General features: G+C 41.8%; 2 protein-coding genes across 2 annotated transcripts in view; one reads left to right on the top strand and one right to left on the bottom strand.

Annotated features, from left to right (window-relative positions):
- rnf175 (ring finger protein 175) overlaps window positions 1-757 on the bottom strand; it is an 18792-nt gene extending 18035 nt beyond the window's left edge. Inside the window, exon 1 of the mRNA XM_063186607.1 lies at window positions 662-757. Within this exon, the coding sequence (XP_063042677.1) occupies window positions 662-682 (21 nt within the window). The 5' untranslated portion in view covers window positions 683-757. The remainder of the gene's footprint in view (window positions 1-661) is intronic.
- A 3219-nt stretch (window positions 758-3976) lies between these two features.
- On the top strand, window positions 3977-13488 carry LOC134437844 (serine protease FAM111A-like). The gene is made up of 5 exons (XM_063187397.1): window positions 3977-4158; window positions 7657-7737; window positions 7825-7890; window positions 10619-10663; window positions 10759-13488. Exons 2-5 carry the CDS (start codon window positions 7663-7665, stop codon window positions 12562-12564), a joined length of 1992 nt encoding a protein of 663 aa, XP_063043467.1. The 5' UTR covers window positions 3977-4158; window positions 7657-7662; the 3' UTR covers window positions 12565-13488.
- The last annotated feature ends 8399 nt before the right edge of the window (window positions 13489-21887 follow it).

Raw genomic sequence — 21887 nt, 5'->3', positions numbered from 1 at the left:
CTCGGTTTGATTGACGAGACCTTTGTGATGAAGTGTGTAGCGTTTTTGAAGTTGTTTATAGCGGGGAAACATCAGAAAAGAATAGGTTTATAATTGGCCCCGCCGTGATGCGTTGGCTGCGTTTTTCACCAAAAGGCTTAAAATAAGCCAACTCCATAACGGCGCGGCATTGCCCGGAATGGCTCATCATTAGATACATTATGTGGCATGGGAAAGCGATGGTGAAACTTTCATTTTACGCCGGAACTATCCTTTAACATGGGTAGCCTGTACTGCTTGCGCTATCTATGAATTTGACAAGTAGCCTATTGATAGCTTGCGATATCACTGTCAGTACCCCCACGATTTTATTTAAGGCATAAACGGAGATTTTTGAATTGATGACTTATAACAACATAATTGACAACTGTTGTGTTTCTATCAAAGATTCGTGTAGTGGTACATCGAACATCTAATAACTGCCACGTTTGCAAACAGACTCCTCACAGCCTGTCTGTCAGTCAGTCAGGTGGACCATTAGGCAAAGCTAACAGGCTATAGCTAGCTAGCTAACATTTGTTTAGATGTGGCAATCACAAACTATTGTGCCACGAAAATGAGAGCACGCAGCAGATAGATAGGCGTTTAAACACAATTGACCAGGTTCAAACGAAACCATTACCTGTGGTTGTAGGTCACCCATTCCCCCAGTTTATGTTTTCCACACCCGGCAAGCTAAATCATAATAGTGGTAGTCCTCTCTTCTTCTGGAGTCATTCTGCTACGGAGTGACTAGACTGGTGGTAAGCCAAATAAGCTTCAATAGCGCCACCCAGTGGCGATCGTGCTCGTGCTAGTGCTCTCAATTGCACGTGTAATGTTTATTTCATTCCAATAGGAGGCAGTAGTGGGATATGAAAGAGCCTACATTCAGAACTTGTGTGCGTCGTGTGTTGCTGTTTTTCCCCCCATCGAAGCGGCGGGTTCACTGTTAGGAATGGGACATGTATTTTGTATAGGCTATGCGAGGGTAGGGAAAATGTGTTTTGGAATTTGTTATCTTTACTTATGCAGCGTCTACGGCAAAAAAACCATGGTGTTGTAGGCCTACTTTAAAAGACTGGGTTCCACTGTATTGCACAGGCTGCACTGCAGCGTCTATTCACAGGCGCTATCCCACTACTGATCAGTACGGGGGCTTTGACCTGCTCCGTTTCCGACCTGGGCCGGTGCACCCCTCATTAGGCGACCTGGTAGTCCCGGGCTCCCCCAGGAGCACCATATCGATACCGAACTTAGTGCGGACACCCGATCGACATAGCCCGCTGCAGCTCAGAACCCCTGAACTCAAGTGGTCCGCCAACCTCAGCCTCCCAGACACTTGGATTACAGGCGCGCGCCACCGCACCCGGCGCTTGCACAGAGCGACCTCAAGGGTTTTGTCAGGGAGACTGAGTGTGTGACGTCACTGGGCTACTCGTACTCATAAAATCTCTGCTACTACATAAATACATTTTTTTAAAAAATAATAATAATAATAATAATAATAATAATACATATATATATGCTACTAGATAGCTCTTTGGCCAGGCCATTAGCCAGTAGGCTATTTATTTTGATCTTAGGATCAGGCCCAGTTTTGAGGGGATAACTCCTTTAAAAAAAGACAACGATGGAGTTAAATGCCTTAAGTCCCATTTATTTATTTTTATTTTTACATTTTATTTTATTTTATATAGGCCTACTCAAAAATACACACTTTTCCCCCATAAAGGCCCACACACCTGGCTAGCCTACACAGTAATTTTGCACGCATAAAGTATAGGACTAATTAACAATGGTGGTCAAACATCTTCTGCAGTGTTTCCTTCTTTCCTGTGTGGGCAGTCATGCTCCGTCACATCGACAACGATCCTTGTAGATCGATTAGACCAGGGATGTCAAACTCAGGCCCGGGGTTAAAATCTGGCCCGCCAGGTCATTTTATTCGACCTGCGAGATCACTTCCCGAGTCTATTATGGTTGGCCATGTGTGCATCTTAATATGCGACCTTGCCTCCTCCACTTGCGCTTGTCTCCTCGTCCCGCCTCCTGGCCCCTCCTCCGTGGAGAAAACGATAAAGTTTCCCAGCTGTCAGCCTAGCCACAACAACTTTTGAGGGAATGTTTTTCATTCACCATCCCAATTGCAAATGAGAAAAAGACTCTACAATTGAGCTTTTGCAAGATATTGAAATATAATGCTGTTGTCAGTGATGTCATCATGACGAGAAGCAAGTGGAGGAGGCAAGTGGAGGAGGCAAGGTCGCATATTAAGACGCACTCCATGTGTGGGCAATACTCCACTAATGTGTTCTAAATGTTTGTTTTCCCCTGGCTGCGCGAACCTAGCTGCGCACAACTCAACCTCTGATTGTTGGAAACCGCTGTCGGTCAAAAAATTAACTCACGTGGTTGGCTGCCAGTGTCTTGACCCTCCTCACAATATCGTGTTTACAAACACTGCGAACCCATGTATAGTAACATGACTTGAACACGAAATTTGGTGTGTCACAGCACAGGCATATGAGTGGGCCCGGCCGGGACTGTGTAAGATCTCACCCACCTATGTAACAGTGTATGTAGCCTACAGGAACATTTCAACTAGGCCTATATGATGGCAATGAAGAGCTTGTGAAATTTGCCTTTAAGTATTAAGGGTGTGCTCATACACAATTTTAGCCCATTTTTTCATACAAAAGGTATTGAGTTTGGCCCGTGACTTCATCCCAGATGTAGATTTCGGCCCACTAATTTGAGTTTGACACCCCTGGATTAGTACAATTAGCCCAAACTTCACCGTGCCCCCCCCCCAATTTAATGATAGCCTATTCCATCCAAGGCCCCCCTAACATGAATTGTGCTACACTATTTTTTGTGCATCCCCTTTTATAAACATTAAAATAATAACAGTAGAAGTAATGTTCAGAGATTAAATAGATTACTAGGCTATAATAATGCAGTTCTTAACTAATAGGAATATTGGTAAGCTTATTGTTTGTTTTATTTGGGTGCACATTACTTATTTAACTTATTCAGATATTTATTTTGTTTTGCTATACATTTCCTGCCAACCTGCCAGAGCCCCCCTCGCGGTCCCCCTGGGGTCCCCAGCCACCACTTTGAAAAAACTGGGTTACTGATTATTATTGCAGACATACAGACTAGGCCTATACTCGTTTGTCTTGTATAGGCTACTACACTACATTGGTAACAGCCAATTGCCCTGTGGGCACAATAAAGTTTGAATGCACTTAACCATAAGGCCTTTCAGGGACTTTGAGGCAGTTTGCAACACCTGTGACATTTTCAAGTATTTTAACTAACTGTAAATATCTATGCAAAAGTGGCACATATGGTTGTATTCTTGAAAACACACTGTATACATGTATCTAGCCAAGACTTTTGAAGTTTCAATCTTATAAACAAAAGTGTTGGCAGCATTAAAGTAAAAAGCATTTAGAAATGGTCTGTTGTTTCCATACAAAGTGTGAAAAGGTATTGTAAGTCAAGCCATAGTTGAATTATGGGCCTGTGACACCTTTGATGGCCCCCACCCCCTGTACCTTTGTGATCATTGTCACTATATATTTGAAAACTAGAAGTCTCAAGGTTTCAAATGGTGTCACTTATATGTTTGAATGACAAAAACTCACAGAGTTACATATGTGTTTTTGGAGAAGTGTCAAAAATCCCGCCGGCAGGAGCTTAGACTCCAGAGGGCACTTTTTTGATCACAAATTTTGCTTCGCTACACATGACAGGAGTGGTGATTTCTCTTTGGCTATGCACGTGACGTGCAGCTGAGCAACATGCAGCGACGCCATTGGAGGACTGTGTGTGTAGCTGGGCAGATTATTGGCTCTTGGCAGGGGAAACAGGCGGTATATTTGATTGCCAAACAACTTTGAACTTCCCTCATCTGGATCGCAAACCTCATTATAGGCGGGAGGGGAAACGATCTGGCTGAACATTTTCACCTCAGTGCTTGAATGATTGTAACACCACAAGAATTGAAAATACAGCTGGAAAATAGGGAATGGCTCTTTGCTGAGCAACACAATTTAAAGAGATCTGAGAAAATAAGGAGGAAATATAAGGGGGGAACGCATTTGAGCCAGAACTGCAGCTTTTCTGACGGTAAGTACTCTGGCAACTAGCCACAATATTTCTTTTCTTTTCACAAATTGCAACTGTAGTCACATTTACAGTGTTTTGCATTACTTTTCATTGTGTGTGTGTGTGTGTGTTTGTGTGTGTGTGTTTGTGTTTGAGAAATGCCCTGTTGTTGTGGCATAGTTTTGTCAGTGTGTGTGTGTGTGTGTGTGCCTGTGTGTGTTTGAGTAATGTGGCATGTCCATATCTCAAGACCAAAAGTCAAGGTCAGACTCTTCAAACACATCAGTAAGCTACACATTATATAGGCTACATTGGTGGGCCAGTACAACAAGGGCGACCTATTTCGTCCTTCTGATCCCAGTTGCAACTTTAGAAGCAATTGCAAAAAAGGGGGGAAAATATGCAGCAACAGTATTATGTTAAACTCATTTAGCACAGCCAACGTGAAATTAAGACATGAGTCCCTCATGGATTATTTTTTGTTGGTATCCATCACAGTGGCCCAAAGGGCTCTAAACGTACTTTTATTATCACCATCCAAAATGGCTAGATGTTAATCTTACAAGCCAAACACACACTCACTAATGCGTCAAAGTGGCTACTAGTAAGTTGGTCGTTTATACTGACCAAACTGAAATCTCACCAGAATTTGGCCGGTTGGCTGGTGTTAATTTAGATCCCAGGGCCTAACTGTTAGGGGAGCCCTATAGAGGGCTGTTTTGGCAGGGCCCTACAGGTACTGTAGGCCTAATCGTCTTGTCTGCCTACTGATAAGAAACAACTCTGCTTAGATGTTGATCAGATAGAATTTGTCTTTGACCCGATGGATTCTGCTTGTGGTCCTCTGTTTCTATCTTATTGACTTCAATGCATACAACAAAGATAGAGCTGAGAGCATAGCATATACGACAAAATATAATTCATAGTAATCAAACTGCAACACTGTCAGTAGATGATAATAGTAGTACATTCCATCCAGACGATATGGTCCGGGCACAACGATTGATGTATGCATTGTCTGGTGTATGAGGAAGAGTGAAAGAGAGAGAGTATTGTGGGTATTGACAGTCATGCTAGGGCTGACTGTTGAGGACACTCTACAGAGCGGGAAGATTTGCCGGCGCCAAGACAGTGGCAGCTCCAGGGGAGCATAATTTCTAAATCTGCCCCTGCTTTGGACAATATCGTTTAAGTAATCACATTGATTGCAATGCTGTCATCAGATGATAATAGCAGTTGAATGCATTATGTCCTGAAGGCATAAGGCTAATGCAGAATGGATGCTGTGTACAATATATGGGTGTGACTGTGTGTGTATGAAGAAGAGAAAGTGTGAGAGACTCTCTGTTCTAAGCTTTACAGTAAATAGTCAACTAGTCTCCAGTCTCTGTCAATATAAGTTGTTATAAAGTAAAGTAACCCACAAAGTTATATATAGGGCTATAACTTAGCATAATATATTACCATGTTAGCACTGACTGTTGTGGATACCCTGTAGAGAGCAAATTTAATTGGGGCCCTATAGGGAATTGCCTTGTCTATTAAATAAATAAAAATATAATAATAATAATAATAATGATTATAAAACAGCTCTGCTCAGATGTTGACAGGATTTGTCTTTGACATCATGGCTTGTCAGGACCTGTCTTCTGGTTCTCTTTCATTGACTTCAATGAGTACAGATTATAGCCAAGTATACGGTACGTAGAGTAGGCCTATTGATTTAAATATGTTTCACTATGTGCAGGACTTAAATAGGCAAGTCATGTAACGGCGGCACACATTTTCTTTTTATTAACATTTGCAAGTTGCCTGCACCATCTGGCCTTTTGGTCAACATTCCAAACCCAATCATTTCCCGCCTCTTATGTGTCACAGGGTGCGACTGTGTGTGTATGTATGAGGAAGAGAGACTGCGAGAGAGAGAGGTCCTTTCACTCTGTTGTCAAACAAGCAGCTGAATTGTCTTTGGGCGTGTCCATGAGGGTGGCAATGCACCGGAGCCAAGAGGGAAGTGATGAGCAAGATGCAGGCAGAGCTTAAGTTTGCACCAAAGGCGGAACAAAAGTTTGCACCAAAGAGAGTTAGAAGATTCAAGCCATAGAGGTATAAAATTAAACTAGAGGCAACAGCACTGGGAAACAGCACATGGTGCCTCCCATCTTGTCTAGTCAGTCAATGCAAGTCGATGGAGAACACGTCCACCCCTGTCAAAACTGTGTGAATATGACTAAAACTGTGTGAATTTTAAGTAACACATTAATCAAAGACCAGATTTGAATGGCAGGCTAAATATCTACTTAAATCATATGAGTCGATAAAATGCATTTAAAAATCCAATTATATTAATTATGTAGAATTTTAGCAACACACTTCAACTATTGTCTTTGTATGGTGTGTTGATGGACATTTTCACATTATTAAGCCATTTTTTGACAGAGGTGAGCCTCCTTCTCCATTCATTTCCATTTCTCAGGTCTACCTCCAAAAAATGGCTGCCACGGATTGCTGTGAAAAGGGGGGCGGTGTCACCTCTAGTCTAATGTTCTACCCATAGAGGTAGAAAATAACACTAGAGAGGACACAGCAATTTGCGACAGCACTGGGAAATGGCAGCTGGAGCTTCCCAACTTCCGTAGGTAGTGTAGGTACCTTCAGGCAATGCAAGTCAATGGAGAACACGCCCACCCCTGTCAAGAAATTGACTAAAACTGTGTAAATATGAAGTAACACTTTAATCAAAGACCAGATTTGAAATGTCAGGCTAAATGTCTACTTAAATCATATGAGTCGATAAAATACATTTAAAAATCAAATAATATCTTTTATGAACATAGTTAGCAACACACTTCAACTATTGTCCTTGTATAGTGTGTTGATGGACATTTTCACATGATTAAGCCATTTTTGACAGAGGTGAGCCTCGTTCTCCGTTAATTTCCATTTCTCTGATCTACCTACAGATAATGGCCGCTACAGATTGCCGTAAAAAGGGGGGCGGGGTCCTCTCTAGTGTTATTTTCTACCTCTATGGTTCTACCTCTATGATTCAAGGCCATGTATATCCTGGATCCATGTGATGTCATGTGAAGACCCCAATAGGAGACCTGCAGTTAGGAGACCTTTGAAGGCTTTAGGTTGAGAATAAATGGAGTTCCCTTGGCACTGATGGCGCTAGGGCACCTTATGCAAGCCATCACCAAATGCCACAGAAAGAGAAGAAGAAGGAGGGGACAATGCCCCCTTAGGAGACCGAACTTGAGCACACTCTGCATTGGGAGGGCGGAACTTGAATAATCTTAGAAAATCTTTGGTTGCACAATTGAGTATTTTAATCCGAATCGCAGTGATTTTGTGACAGAGGGCCGACCCTTTCACGTCTCTCTCGCTCTCTCTCTCCACTTGCTTCCTATCTCTCAACTCACAAATAAATGCAAACAGCCTAAAAATAAAGTGTGAAGGCTAAAAATGTGATTCCAGATATTGCCAAATAATACAGTAAACTCTTTGCATTTGTAGGTAAAAATGCCCCCAAAGAAAAAACCAAAGTACCTTGACAAGAGGCAGAAGAAAATTGGATCCTTTTTTCCAAAGACAAGTGTAAGTAGTAACCATTGACTAATGTGTTAACGATATTCTGTAATTGGTCCTTAAACTTCAAATAAATCTTATTCTTCACTTGTGCAGCCTGCTGCATGTTCATCTGACATGAGCCAGGAGAACATCCCACCATGGAGATCCTCAACCCCACAGGTGAGTTTTTCATCACTGTCAGGTGCTGGCTAGCCTGGCTCTCGCGAGACCCCTAGTGCTTCGTGCATCTTCGTTACACTTCGCAATCCATCTGAGTGAGAGCCAGGTTAGGTGCTGGCTACATATATGTGGATATTTATGCCGATATTTTAGCTGACATACAAATGCATGTGGTCGATGTGGATAAAATGAAAAACTCCATTGTGACAGGTGCATTTCAGTCCCCTAAATTAATATCTCTGAAACCAGAGATTTCTAAAACTCCCTTTATGTAGCCTATAAGCAAGTGGCCAAAACGGATGCATTTAAATATATATATCCACATTCATGTAAACAGCGTCTCAGATGGATAATACAGGTTTATCAGACTAGTAGTCAAACTGAAATGACCACAGACTGTACTGTAAGTGTTAGTGTTAAATGTGCACTGAAATGGTCAAAAAAGGTACTGCAACTATGCTGCTCATTGAAACTGGGCTGCCTATTGCCAGATTTGATATTTTGATTAAAGTTTAAGTAATAAGCTAATGTCTTCTAGTATGGCCCAAATACAGTAATTTTTGCAGCTAAAAATGTCTATTTCAAACTGGCGAACCATTGAGAAGATCGCCCTTGGGTATGAAAAGTGCAATTTTCCCAGTCATAATGAATACGTATTTGATGGTGGTAGTAAGTATTCATGAAAAAGGTAACATTAGTAAATGGGTATGAATTATGGAAATAAACAACTAAAAATCTTGCACAGTGCACCTTTCAATGTGTTTTACTTTTAAATTGCTATGTTAATCTTAATGAGCAGTCAGCACCATACTCACCACAATTTTGGGATTGTGTGGGATTTGACTCTCAACAACCAACCTGTTCAGGGGAAGATATTATTAACATCAGGACAAAGGGTTTGGGGAGCCCTGCAACATGCCAGACATAACAACATAGCAGAGTGCAACCTGCGCTTAATAGCAACACTCTGGAAATGTTTGCCCCTTGCATTATGTTTGAACAGTTGGATGGGAACCCGGAGTGTTGTGTATTATAAATCCATTTCCCAAAGATAAGTTGATGAAGCAACTTGGAAGTTAAGGAAGACACCCCCTGGATCTTTATAAGCCTTATTATAAAATCACCAAGCAGTCCCATCCAATTCACCTGTTTTGTTTTAGTGAATGTTCTTCAAAGCATCCCAGGTGAAAAAGTGGTTCAATTTAGTACAATAAAAGCATGACTGAAGTGTACTTAGCATGTTAAAAGTGCACTCGTGCTTTTTGTGCTAAGAAAAAGTATGTTTACAATATGCTTATTTAAAGTGTACTTAAAATTAGATGTAATTAAGTTGCTCTCAAAGAAAGTACACTTAGCGAACCATACTTCAAGTGGACTTCGAAGATGTTTGGCTAAAGTCTATTTAGAGGAATATACTAATAGTGTTCTAATAGTGAACTTACTAAAAGTGTATTTTTTAATAACATATTGCAATTGTACTTCTTTAAAGTGCAATATAATTACACTTGACCCAAATGTCTTTGAAGTGTGATTTTCTATAGTGCGCTTTAAAGTAAATCACTTTAACATATTGCAAGTACACTTTTTCTAAGTGCACCATGATTGTACTTCACCCAAACATCTTCAAAGTGTGCTTACACAAAGTGCATTTACCCATCATGCACCATCATACATGTCCCATCATGCAATGCACTTCTTGGAGCAAAATTTCTCAAACAGAAAGCCATTTATCCTGAAGGAATATTTTTGGTTTGCATGAAAATATTACTCATTGTTATATTCTGTGTTTATTGTAGGAGTTTTAACATTTTAAAGTGGTACACAAAAAAATGACCATGTTCCCACCGTCATTATGATGGTCACGTATATGTTCTGGTATATATTGGCTCACACTTCCTATGATTTTATTGCGTGAGGTAAGTTGGAACTAGTTGTTCAAATAAAAAATAGAGTGTTACCATTAATGATCAATTCAGGTGTTAAACTGCAGTAAGGTGGAGCAAGATTGTTATAAAGTGATATATGTCTCTGAAATCTCTGTAACAATGCAATGATTGTAAATGTCACTCGTGCTAGGCATGCATATTGTATCACTAATGTGTGTAATATACAAGCTCTGAGGACCAGCATGGATTGTAGTATTACATTCATATTATTTCATGTACGTGGGAGTGTACTGTAAATATACTTCAAGCATACCTGTTATATATTTACAATACTTAATGTGATATACTTTTTATAGACTTAAAATGTTCCAATCTAGTCCAAAGAAGCATGAAGTTAATATACTTTTATTGAACTTCTAGTAACAATAAAATGTTATAGAAGTGTACTCAAGCACACTCTTAATGCCATACGAATGCATGAAAAGCGTGTTTGGAGCATACTTTCAAAAGTATGCTTGTAGTGCACTTAAATTGTCCAAAAGCGGTGCCAATTTAGCATCCTCAGTGTGCTGCAAGTGTGCTGAAGTACTGCTTTAGTAGTGCTTCAGCGCACTAATAGTGCAATGAAGCGCACTTTAAATCGCCGAAAATAGTACACTTTGTACTAAGTACGGTCAAAAAAAGTACACTTTAAGTATATGGGTTTTTCACCTGGGATGGATTGCTTGCCTGGACTGAAATTGTTTTCTTTCTGTCACTGTTATTTAACCCTTGATTCTTATCATATCATTCTCATTATAATAATACAAGCATTGGAACCTATTGTATTTTTTATGTTGCAGAAAAAAAACACTTCATTTAAGGTGAAGGAAGAGAGCGGCCAGGAGGTAAGTAGCCAGTGCAACGTATATTAAATAGTATACATAAGTATTTCCATACAAAATTAGCATCTAATTCCTGTACAATCACTCTTATTTTGCAGGGCAAACATTCACATAATTTCAATGTGAAATTTAAGCTATCTGACCCGAAAGAATACACCATTTACTGTGAGCATCCCCAGACCGTGCTGGAGGCAATAAAATCACATGGAGCATCGAAGAAGAAGCTGAAACCACCAGATGAGAACATTATCATTCAGCTAGGTAGAGAGGACAAGGATGTTATTATTCCCACACATTTCCCTTGTTCTCTCGTTGAGTCTGGTGAGACTGTCATTATATCATGCAAATCAGAATTGATCGAAAAGGCACAAAACCAGCAGCACAAAATGTTCCATCCAAATGACAAATACACCATCTTCTACATAGATACAGTTGGAGGGCTCAATGCCAAAACAAAGGAGATTTTTCAGAGCTACATGGTTAAACGGTTTAAGCGTCTCTGTGTTTATGGAGAGGAGGGCATGACTGTGGCAGAGGTCCTGAGGAGAGACGGTCGATTCAGTGATCTCCTTGGTGATGACTTCAGTCTGTCTGACAATGAGAATCCAAACAGCCTTACGCTCAGCACACAAAAGGTCAATGACAGCTTAGACCAGAAAATATTTAAGATACAGCTGGAAAAGGGACAGAATGATGTAAGTCTGCATGAGACTCCATCAAAGACTGAACAATGCAAGGGCAAGGAGAGATCTGCTGCCGACATAGCACAGCAGCGTGGGAACAGCATGAGAACATTAATGGAGAAACAGGGAGATGACGTCGACACCACTGAAATCTATGGCTTACTTCGTAAGCAGTTTCCAGAACTGAAGGAATGGATGGAGAATAGATTTCCAGCTGATTCTTATCAGAAAGAATTGGAACTGAGGAAGGAGAACTTTGTAAAGATTCAGAAGTCTTTTAGTGAAGTTCATAGAGTCAAAAAGTTGCTCAAGCTAGGAGAGTCAGTTTGCAAAATTACTGTTGGGGATATTTGTGAGGGAACAGTCTTTGTGCTATTCGATGGGTTCATCCTGACAAATGCACATTTGTTCACAGATCATGTTGATGAAGACAAAAAGCTGCTAGAGGAAGGAATAGAGGTGTGTGCCCTTTTCAACTATGAGGATCCTCAGCCAAAAAACTACTTCTACTTCAAAGCTGAGAAAAGACTTGTTGACTTTGATCGCAACCTAGATTATGCCATTCTGGAACTCAACACAGAGGGGTTCAAATTTAACCAACAAAGGAACACGACAAGTGTAAAGGTGCCACCAGGTCTCCTTAAGCATTTTGGTCCCCTGCCTGAGAATGGTGAGGCCTGTATCATTGGTCACCCAGCAGGGGCAATAAAAAAAATGGATCCAACATTTGTCATTGAGAAAGAAAACAGAATGAAAACCGTTGATAGCAATTTAGAGCCACACAAAGACAACCTAGTCATGCTCCTCTCCATTCAACAAATCCTGTCAAGGAAGGGTATTGAAAACATAATGTTGGGAAAGAAAGCAGACAGCGTCATAACCTACAACACTTTCATGTATCATGGTTCCTCTGGATCCCCTGTGTTTGATGGGCTTGGCAGAGTTGTTGGCCTTCACACCGCAGGTTATGATTATGGATTTCCAAATCAAATAGAGCATGTGATTGAGTTTGCCCATTCACTGCTTGCTATATTTGAGAGCTTTGTGAGGAATCTGAAGAAGAATAGAAGCCGCAGGGAGTTACTGGAGAAAGTTAGGGAGATAGCCAAGGGAAACAGATCGCTGAAGCGCATATTGGGGGCTGAGCTGTCTGATGATGAGGAGGAGACAGTTGAAGATGACCACAGCTTCACTCATGTGGCCAAAAATATGAGATTTTAGTGGAGACAAAACAAAGGCTATACCATATGCTGGATTCACATTTAGCTTGCTTCTTTTTAACAGTTACATCGTGATCTTTACTTTACATTATTACTAGGCCTGATACCACTACTACTACTACTACTACTACTACTACTACTACTACTACTACTACTACTACTACTACTATACTACTATACTAGCCTGCTCTACACTTCTTTTTAAGCCACTGACAATGTGTCAGGACAAAGATCAGTCATAAGCATCCATTAGCATACATATTATGAAGCAATCAGGCCAGATTGAACTGATTAATCTTGTTTCACTGAAAAATCTGAAAGTAATATTTGCCTTTATATTTTAAAATTGTATTGTCGATTTTGTATTTGTTTCTTTTTTTTTAAATCTTTTTTTTAACTGTGCCTTGATAACTGGTGTGATATCTGCAAATTCTGTCCTGTCCTCTTTCCCTCCACAATATATCCACAATATGTCTTTGGATGTGAAAAATGAACATCATTCCTTAATGTTTTATCTACTTTATATGTGCTGGACTATACTGGTGTACTAAAAGTGATCCACCCATCCATCCAGAATGTGCTCTGTGCATTTCATCACATTTTTGAGGTTTCGGTGGTTAAAACTGTTATTATAACCTGATTCTCAGATTAATTATTATGTTATAAGAAACAAGATATTTTAAAAATGTATTAGTCATCCACACAACTGTAGGCACTGTCTATCAGTGGTTTGGGAACCTTTTTGTTTTCTTATATGCTCACGTAAGACTTAGGTCTGTTGACCTTCTGATTACTCTGATTTTGTATTTGCAAGTGACTTTGTAACTTGTCTTTCAGTACAATGTTTTATCTTTTCTTTTCTATTTCATCATACAAACAATACAACAATTGTGTTGAATTGTTCTTTGTTATGATTTTATATCAATAAAAGGTCTTTGATTCTGAAATTCCTGCACTCTCTTTGCCATTAGACTACTTTGCAAATCCCTGTGTTTCAGACAGCATGGTTTTAAAATTGATCTATTGAAGAACACACTTCACAGCAAGTTCAATAGGGGAACAGATCGCCGAAGCGTATATTGGGGGCTGAGCTATCTGATGAGGAGGAGGAGACAGTTGAAGATGACCACAGCTCCACTCATGTGGCCAAAAAGATGAGATTTTAGTGGAGACAAAATGGTAACACTTTATTTTAGGGATACATCTATAAGCACTAATACATACAATGTTAATGCCTGCATAAGTAACTTGTAAGTCATGTACTAAGCAAACGCTAAGGTCTACTAGGTCCTTACTAAGTTATAATTGGTAATAAATCCCTTATTGTGCATGAACAAGACATTTGCGAATACATGCCTAACAAATGTTTGCTTTGTACATGCCTTACAAGTTACAGGCACATTGTATGTATTAGTGCTAATAGATGTATCCCTAAAATAAAGTGTTACCGACAAAACATATACTGCTGTTTTTGACTGTTACTTCTCAAATATGGTAAAATCATGTAGCCTGCCACCCGGCAGTGGCAAACTGGCAGACTAATCATAATGCAGGAGATTTGTTTTCATTTGTTTTGAATATTTGGATGCAAAGGGAACAGGGTTTTGAAGGAGTGATGACAAGTCGTTGACGAACAGGCACAGACACAGTTTGAAAAACGACGAGTTGTTCCTATCAACAATCTCCCGGTGTCTCATTGATTGAGGCCAGACTAAATATTCACATTTAGTCTTGCTTGCCGGGCTAAAAATCATTGTCTTTACTTGACATTATCTTGACATTATCATAACCATTCATCATTATTATGAAGCTATCAAATGAGATTGAACTGATGTATTTTGCTTCTATGTAAAATCTAAGTAATCTGTCCCCTTTTTTAAAATCGTTTTGACAATTTTCCTCAATTTTGTGATTCTTTTTGATCACGTCATCCTTTTCTTTTATCTATTCTGTATTTTTGATAACTGGTAGGCCTGAGCTACAAATTCTGTGCTTTTGCGTATCCAATTTTCACTTCTTGTCCAATTACACAGTAGCCATCACTTGGATGTGAAAAACAAACATCATTGCGCCATTGTTTAATCTATAGGCCTACTTTATGCTATAAATAAAAGTACGTATATGATATACAGTCCCAGGAAAAAGTTTGTACACCCTTTGAAATTTCTTACATTTCAGTCAAAATTTATCATAAAACATGGTCTGATCTTCCCAGAAATCTCAAGAAGGAACAATCAGAGTCTGCTTTAACTAATTCCACACAAACATTTACATGTTATCATATTTTTATTGGCCATAAGGCTATAACATTCACAGGACAGCAAGGCATAAGTAAGTACACCCTTGCATTAAATAGGTTTTAACCCTCAGTTAGTTGCAATATCCTCAACCAGACTTGTCCTGTAGTTGCAGATCAGATTAACAAAACAATCTGGATGTATCTTGTCTCCCTCTTCTTTAGAGAACTGCCTCTCATCAGCAAGGTTTCTGGGATGTCTGGAGTGCATAGCTTTATTGACTTAATGCCATATAATCTCAATTGTTTTTAGTCAGGGCTTTGACTGGACTATTCCAGAATGTGTATTTCATTGTTATGAAGCCATTCTAATGTCGATTTGCTTCTAAAGTATGGGTTGTTGTCACATTTCAGCACCCATCCTCTTATGTGCTTCAACTGTGTGACAGACTTCCTCACGTTTTTTTCTGTAAAATATCACAATAAATTTGAGTTCATTGCTCCACTGATAATAGCAAACTTTCAAAGGCCTGAGGCAGCAAGGTAGCCGCATATAATTGTAACCAGTGAGTGACGTACGCTACGTCACTCACTAGGAATTGGTTAGAATGGTCCTGACTTCCGTGTTTACATTCCGCTTTTAGACTGGAAGGGTATGTTACGCGCACACACACACACACACATACACCTGAGCCTAGTTAGCTGCTGATTACTGCCGCAGTCACTTTGGATGCGTACCACGCTTACCCACACCTGTTAGTACTTACGTTGATCGGTGATTACGGCAGCAGAGGACATTAAAACATAGGAACCGCAGGTAGCAAGGTTTCGCGCTATCCTCACTCCTCTTTGCCTCAGGCTATGTAGGATAGAGGGGAGCCTAGCGAGGTGAGTTGGCTGCCTACAATGTCTATTATGTTGTAAAAATATCCTCTAAATCAAATGTACCTTTGTCTACAGTCGCGGGTATCCTCTCCAAGCCCTGTTGTGTCCGATGCCAGCTTGAGCAGTCACAGGGAACTGAGCATAGACTACCATTGCTGATCACGGTAATTTCAAGTCCTTTTATTGTTTTATGTCATATGTAAATATTAATGTATTGTTTTTAAAAGATTGTTTGTAAGACTTGATGCCGTGTGTAACATCCATGTCTTCTTAGACTTGTTGCTGTCTCCATGGGGGTCGAGTAGGCTTGTATGCTGCATGTTGTTTATCGTGTAGGCCTATGCCAAGGAGGACAGGTACAACTTTCGGTTGTTCATTGGCCTCAGTGCCTTACTATGGCTTCTTAAACTGTGACTGAGACTAATGTGTATGTGTTGTGTTGCAGGGCTTGCCATTGCTGTTTTGCCTGCATTCATTTTCATTTGAGTTTGTATTTCAGTTTAGTTTATCAATTTAAGTTTTGTTTTTCCTTGTTTATGTTTATTTGTGTTTGTAAGGCGATTGGCTGGGCAATGCTTGCGCGCTGCGTTGTGTCATTCTTTCCTACTGAGCTCAGCTTGGGTACTGGCTGTCCATTTCCATTAGCACATTTAGACAGTGGCCTTTACTAATTATCTCCTCTTGTGTCAACAGAATTCGGATTGTGGAACTGGTGTTGGGACGCTGGGTGTTTCCTTTTCCTACACTGCATGAGGTGAATTAAGAGTAGAATTAATTGCACTTTTAGTGATGGTTTGCTGTGATTAACCCTTTGTGTGTGGACTAATTTCAGGTATTGGAGCATGTGGCGTGCTTGCTGTGCTTAACTTTCCACTCTCCTCCCGCAGCGGTTACCCACTCCGAATTAGCCTAAATTTGGTTAGTTTCTCTGTAAGTTGACTGTGCTTCTTTGCTTGACTGCCAGTACCCCACTGTCGCTTCTTCCTACTGTCTGTTGCCCGTGTTGTCTGCACCTGAAAGGAATGATGTTTTAACTTTTTGATACCTTTTTGATACCCTTTTCATATTTGATGTTACTCATTATAATAAAGAGAATATTAATGGTGACATTTCGTCAAGGTGCTTTTAATGCAACTGAGTCATAAATAAACATTGCCCGGTCACTGGAATACCTGTCTCTGTCCATTTTTGGTACACAACGAATCTGTGTGGGAGTTTTCCCTTGGAATCATTTTATGTCTTAAGGGGCGGGGCCTTAAGTGGCGTAGTCTGGTTTCTTGACCTTTACTTGTAACCGGGGTTACAAACTGGCGTAGTCGGCAGGATAAGGACATAAGAGACAGTGTTTGTTTTTATTGGTTTTTGATTCTCTTGTTTTATTTTTGGGCAGTGTTTTGTAACTAGTGTGAGTGTTGTATGGATGTTGGTATGGGTAAATGGCCTACGTTGCAGTAAACAAAACAGCAGCCGGTTCCATTGACCAGCCACTGTGACCCGGCGTGTTCCTTTTGTTGTTTTAACTATCCTCCGTGTATCATGGAGGACGGACTGGATGATGACTGGACGGAGCTGAAGGCCCTTGCGAGAAGAAACCAGGAGCACATCGACGCTCTTTCGCAATGGGTGGATACGTACCAGCGGCCTCAACCACGGCCGCCCGGTGGCACCATCACGTGCTGGAGGTGCAAGCAGCCAGGCCACCTCGCCCGCAATTGCGACGGACCACGAGTCTCCGCTCGGTTGCAACCCTCGCCGTCAGTGCCCTCGCGGGATGGGCAGCCCTCCCCTCGTCATTCCCCAAGAAGACACGCGTCTCCAAGCGTGGGGACGCAACGTTCCAGCGGGGGTTTGCCGAACCCACGGGGCTCGCCCTTGCCCGTCCAGTCTACATTGACACTACCCGGGGTCATTTTGAATTGCCTGTGTTTATGTGTGTGCTTGTGTATGCTAGTTTTGTTTAATTTGTTTGGTTCCCTTTAGTGTGCCTGTGTGTGTGTGTGCGCGCGTGTGTGTGCGGGTGCGTGTGCACGCATAGGACGGTGTTGACGCACTTGCGTTGTAGGCGCAGATGTGAATGGTGTCGTGCTTGAGTGGATATGGATGTGGTTACAAATGGTGCCAGGACGTTATGACAGATTTTGGCGTTGTGTGTGTTCATTAGTCGGTTTATCGTCGGGCCGACGATACAATTTGTGGGGGAATATGTAGCATGTTGAGTGCTTGCGCCTTTAAGCGCGCTACTCCGTCCCCTAATTGATGGCCGTCAGCTGAGCGGATGCGCACCAATTGGGTGTATGTGAGTTTCTTTCAAAAGGCTTCACGCCAGCTACTGCGAGCAGCAGCAGATTTGTTTGTTCAGGCCACTACGGTTGCCGGTGTGGTCGTTGGGAGCCCGAGCCTGTAAAAGGCGCTCCGCTGAATGCGCTGGTTGGGGCGTGGAGTTTTTGGAGTAGTTTCTCCGTGCGATCGGAGGTGACCGAATGTTCCTACTGAAATCGTGACCGTCTCTGGATCATGATGCTGGTGCCATGCGTCATGGCGTGCCCTTTCCCCGTGGCTGCTATCCAGAGATCGGTGTATGACTGACTGTTGTAACCTGGCGATCACCAATTACCGGTGCTGGCTTCGATTGGGAGGCTGCTGTTTTGTTAGAGTTAGATTTGGGAAGAGTTGGCCTTTGGGTGTGTCTGAGTTGTCGTGTGTGTGTGTGTGTGTGAACGATCCCCTGCCCTTTTCTGTTTGTCACTTAATTGTTTTCTTTTGTTTTGTTTTATTTTATATTACCAAATCAACCTGTCCTACTCCAGTGACCCAACTCCTTAGCGGTGTTGCCGTGCAACTTATTGTAAGCCTATAAGGTGCCTATTGCACCAGTGTGGGGTGAATCACTTGCCGTGTAAATCGAACAGTTTGCTGTGCTCTTACATTTAAATCTGTTTGCAGTGCTACGTGGGTGGATTGCAGTGTCGATATTGAAAGTGGGGTTGAATTCGGTTACTGGAGTAGCGAGTTGTATTGATTAATTCCCCTGTTATGTCACGTCACCTACCAGAACTAGCTTGTGTCTAAACATTTTATACGGATTTATACCGATTGTGAATAATAATAATAAAAAAAGAGAATCAATCGTTTCCCTGAACACTGTCTCAGTTTTCCTTAACGAACTTGTGTGACCTACTTACTAGTGAGTCAACCCATCTTTCCAGTGGGGATTTGCCTCCCTCTGGTGGCGTAGTCGGTGATTACATCCAAAATGATTGTTCTAAAACTTAAATAGTTTAAGCTCAAACTTCCACTCTGCTACATTTTGATCGCCAGGTTACCTGTGCACAGAAAATTACAGGACATCAGGAAAACAGTTGCTGCATACGTTACAAGTCTGATAGAATAAAATAGTGGCCCCGCCCCTTAAGACATAAAATGATTCCAGGGAAAACTCCCACACAGATTCGTTGTGTACCAAAAATGGACAGAGACAGGTATTCCAGTGACCGGGCAATGTTTATTTATGACTCAGTTGCATTAAAAGCACCTTGACGAAATGTCACCATTAATATTCTCTTTATTATAATGAGTAACATCAAATATGAAAAGGGTATCAAAAAGGTATCAAAAAGTTAAAACATCATTCCTTTCAGGTGCAGACAACACGGGCAACAGACAGTAGGAAGAAGCGACAGTGGGGTACTGGCAGTCAAGCAAAGAAGCACAGTCAACTTACAGAGAAAACTAACCAAATTTAGGCTAATTCGGAGTGGGTAACCGCTGCGGGAGGAGAGTAGAAAGTTAAGCACAGCAAGCACGCCAATGACTATTCTAAAACTTAAATAGTTTAAGCTCAAACTTCCACTCTGCTACAATTGACGTGTGTCGGCAGGAGAAAGACATAAGAGACAGTGTTTGTTTTTATTGGTTTTTGATTCTCTTGTTTTATTTTTGGGTGGAGTGATTAGTGCACCCACATCCTCTCGCCGCTGGAGAGTTGCTGCTCTGTTGCTGCTGGTCCTGTGTCGGTTCATGCTCAGTGTTGTGTTTGTTATTTTGAGTTTTGTTTATCTACCTCCCCTGAGCCGCCATCTTGAGTAAGACTGTGGAGAAGGCTTGTAGTGTGGTCCAGTAGGGTAGACTCTAGTGGTAATCCACTGTATGTTTTCTGTGAATCTGTGGTTGTTTTTGTTTTTTTATTTTTACTATGTGTTTGGTGGCTGACACCAGCTGTGAGATTGTCACCTTGTGTGTATGTATGAGTGTGTGGAAGTGATCCATTCAGGTGTGGCACTTGAGGCGGCTGCCCTCCCTTCTCTGTATAATGTGGCTGGTCATCTCTCTCTACTAGCTATCATAAGATAAGTACCATCCAGTTCTTTCTTATTGATAATCAAATACCAACATTTGGAATTGTATTACTCTGTATTCAGTATCTCCTCTCTCTTTGGGCAGGTATGAGGTGCATCCCATAGCAAGCCAGTCTTCGGGTGGTGGACCTTCTCACACTTCCATTGCTGTGTACACGTTTGGTGATTGTTATTTTGCAGTGTTACTTTGAATTTTGTGGATTTTGTTTAATTAATTTGTGGTGTTTTCCTGATCTTTCCTGTCTCTTCCCGTGCTGCTAGTGGAGAGCCTCTCCAGCCTGACCCACTAGTTGATCATTCTCACTTTAAGCCACATAGCAGGTTATTGTGCAGTCCACCTCCTTGTGCGCCATTTGTGCCTCAGCTTGGCCGTCCAGTCTGACGGACCATGAAGTGTGTGTGTGTGTGTGTGCGCGTGCACACCTATGATATGAGTTGTATGTGACACCATGTGATGTGATGTTTTGATCTGGAAATATGACTTATGTTCCATGTGGTTTAATGTGATGGACAATTACTGAATGCAGTGTTCAAACTGTTAAACTCCTTGCAGCCTTCTGGGCTACTACAGAAGTAACATGCCATACACCTGTGAATAAATGACAACCCATGTGAACATATCTCTGCCTGAGTGTCTCGAACCTGTGTCCTTGTTGACTGTGTCCTGGTTGAATGTAATTGGGGTAAATGTCCTAGGTAGTTCCCCACCCTAGGTGGCGTAGTCGTGCAAAGCAAATTTGTCATACGTGCCACAATGCTACATGTGGCGTAGTCGGCAGGATAACACTCTTCAAGGCAGAGATGAGTTCCATTTCGGATACTGGTGACTGGTGTGTTTAACTTTGTTTTCCCTTTGTCTTTCTTATTAGGATTGGAGACTGTGGGCCGGCACGCTGTGGACTCTTGGAGGGCAGCAGAGCAGCAACTTTCTATTGGGGGATTGCGTGAGGCTGCGGGCTTGATGGGTTGGTATTGGTGGCATCTTTGAAACGGAGGAAGAAATGTAGCAACTGCGAGACCTGACTTGCCCTTTTAACGGGTTGGCAAAGAGCACCCTCGGCAGCGTACCACATACAGCAGGTTTGGGGAGGGGGCGGGGTGTATATTGCATTGGTTTGGATAGCGACAGTTGGACTGTCGGGTCTCCTTGTCTCATTGGATCACTGGGCCCCCTCTGTACCAGAGGCTGGGCCCACTGGCCTTTCATTGTGTGGATAGCGGCAGTTGGACTGCCGGGCCTCCGTGTCTCTTGTGTGGATAGCGGCAGTTGGACTGTCGGGTCTCCTTGTCTCATTGGATCACTGGGTCCCCTCTGTACCAGAGGCTGGGCCCACTGGCCTTTAATTGTGTTAATGGCGGCAGTTGGACTGCCGGGCCTCTTTGTTTTGCTGCGTTGCTGGGTCCCCTCTGTACCAGAGGTTGGGTCCACTATCGTGCATTGCATGCATTCATTTACAGTACTGAATCACTGGGTCCCCTCTGTACCAGAGGTTGGGTCCACTGGTTTTATACTGTTGATTAGCGGCATTTACTCTGCCAGGTCTCCATGGCCTACTGGGTCCCCTCTGTATCAGAGGTTGGGTCCACTTGCTTTGCATTGTTGGATAGCGGCAGTTACACCGCTGGGTCTCCATGTGTCATTTACGATTTTATGCATTTCATTTTCCTAGTCACTGGGTCCACTCTGTATCAGGGGTAGGGCCCACTGTTTTTTTCCTATTGGATAGCGGCAGCTGGCCTGCTGGGTCTCCATAACTTTGTGTAACTGCATGTAGTGTCTTTACAGAGTCACTGGATCCCCTCTGAATCAGAGGCTGGTCCCACTGACTTTGTACTCCATCCTCAGAG

Source organism: Engraulis encrasicolus, chromosome 21 (genome assembly GCF_034702125.1).
Source record: "Engraulis encrasicolus isolate BLACKSEA-1 chromosome 21, IST_EnEncr_1.0, whole genome shotgun sequence".
Taxonomy (NCBI): Eukaryota; Metazoa; Chordata; class Actinopteri; order Clupeiformes; family Engraulidae; genus Engraulis; species Engraulis encrasicolus.
The sequence above is the reverse complement of the archived record's forward strand: the minus strand, read 5'-3'. Positions and strand labels throughout refer to the sequence as shown.

What these genes read in the sequence shown, in the direction of transcription:
- LOC134437844 (XM_063187397.1), top strand. Translation starts at nt 7,663, where the DNA reads ATGCCCCCAAAGAAAAAACCAAAGTACCTTGACAAGAGGCAGAAGAAA. An exon ending in CCTTTTTTCCAAAGACAAGT is followed by an intron (nt 7,738 to 7,824) that starts GTAAGTAGTAAC and finishes TCACTTGTGCAG; the next exon opens with CCTGCTGCATGTTCATCTGA. An exon ending in AGGAAGAGAGCGGCCAGGAG is followed by an intron (nt 10,664 to 10,758) that starts GTAAGTAGCCAG and finishes CTTATTTTGCAG; the next exon opens with GGCAAACATTCACATAATTT.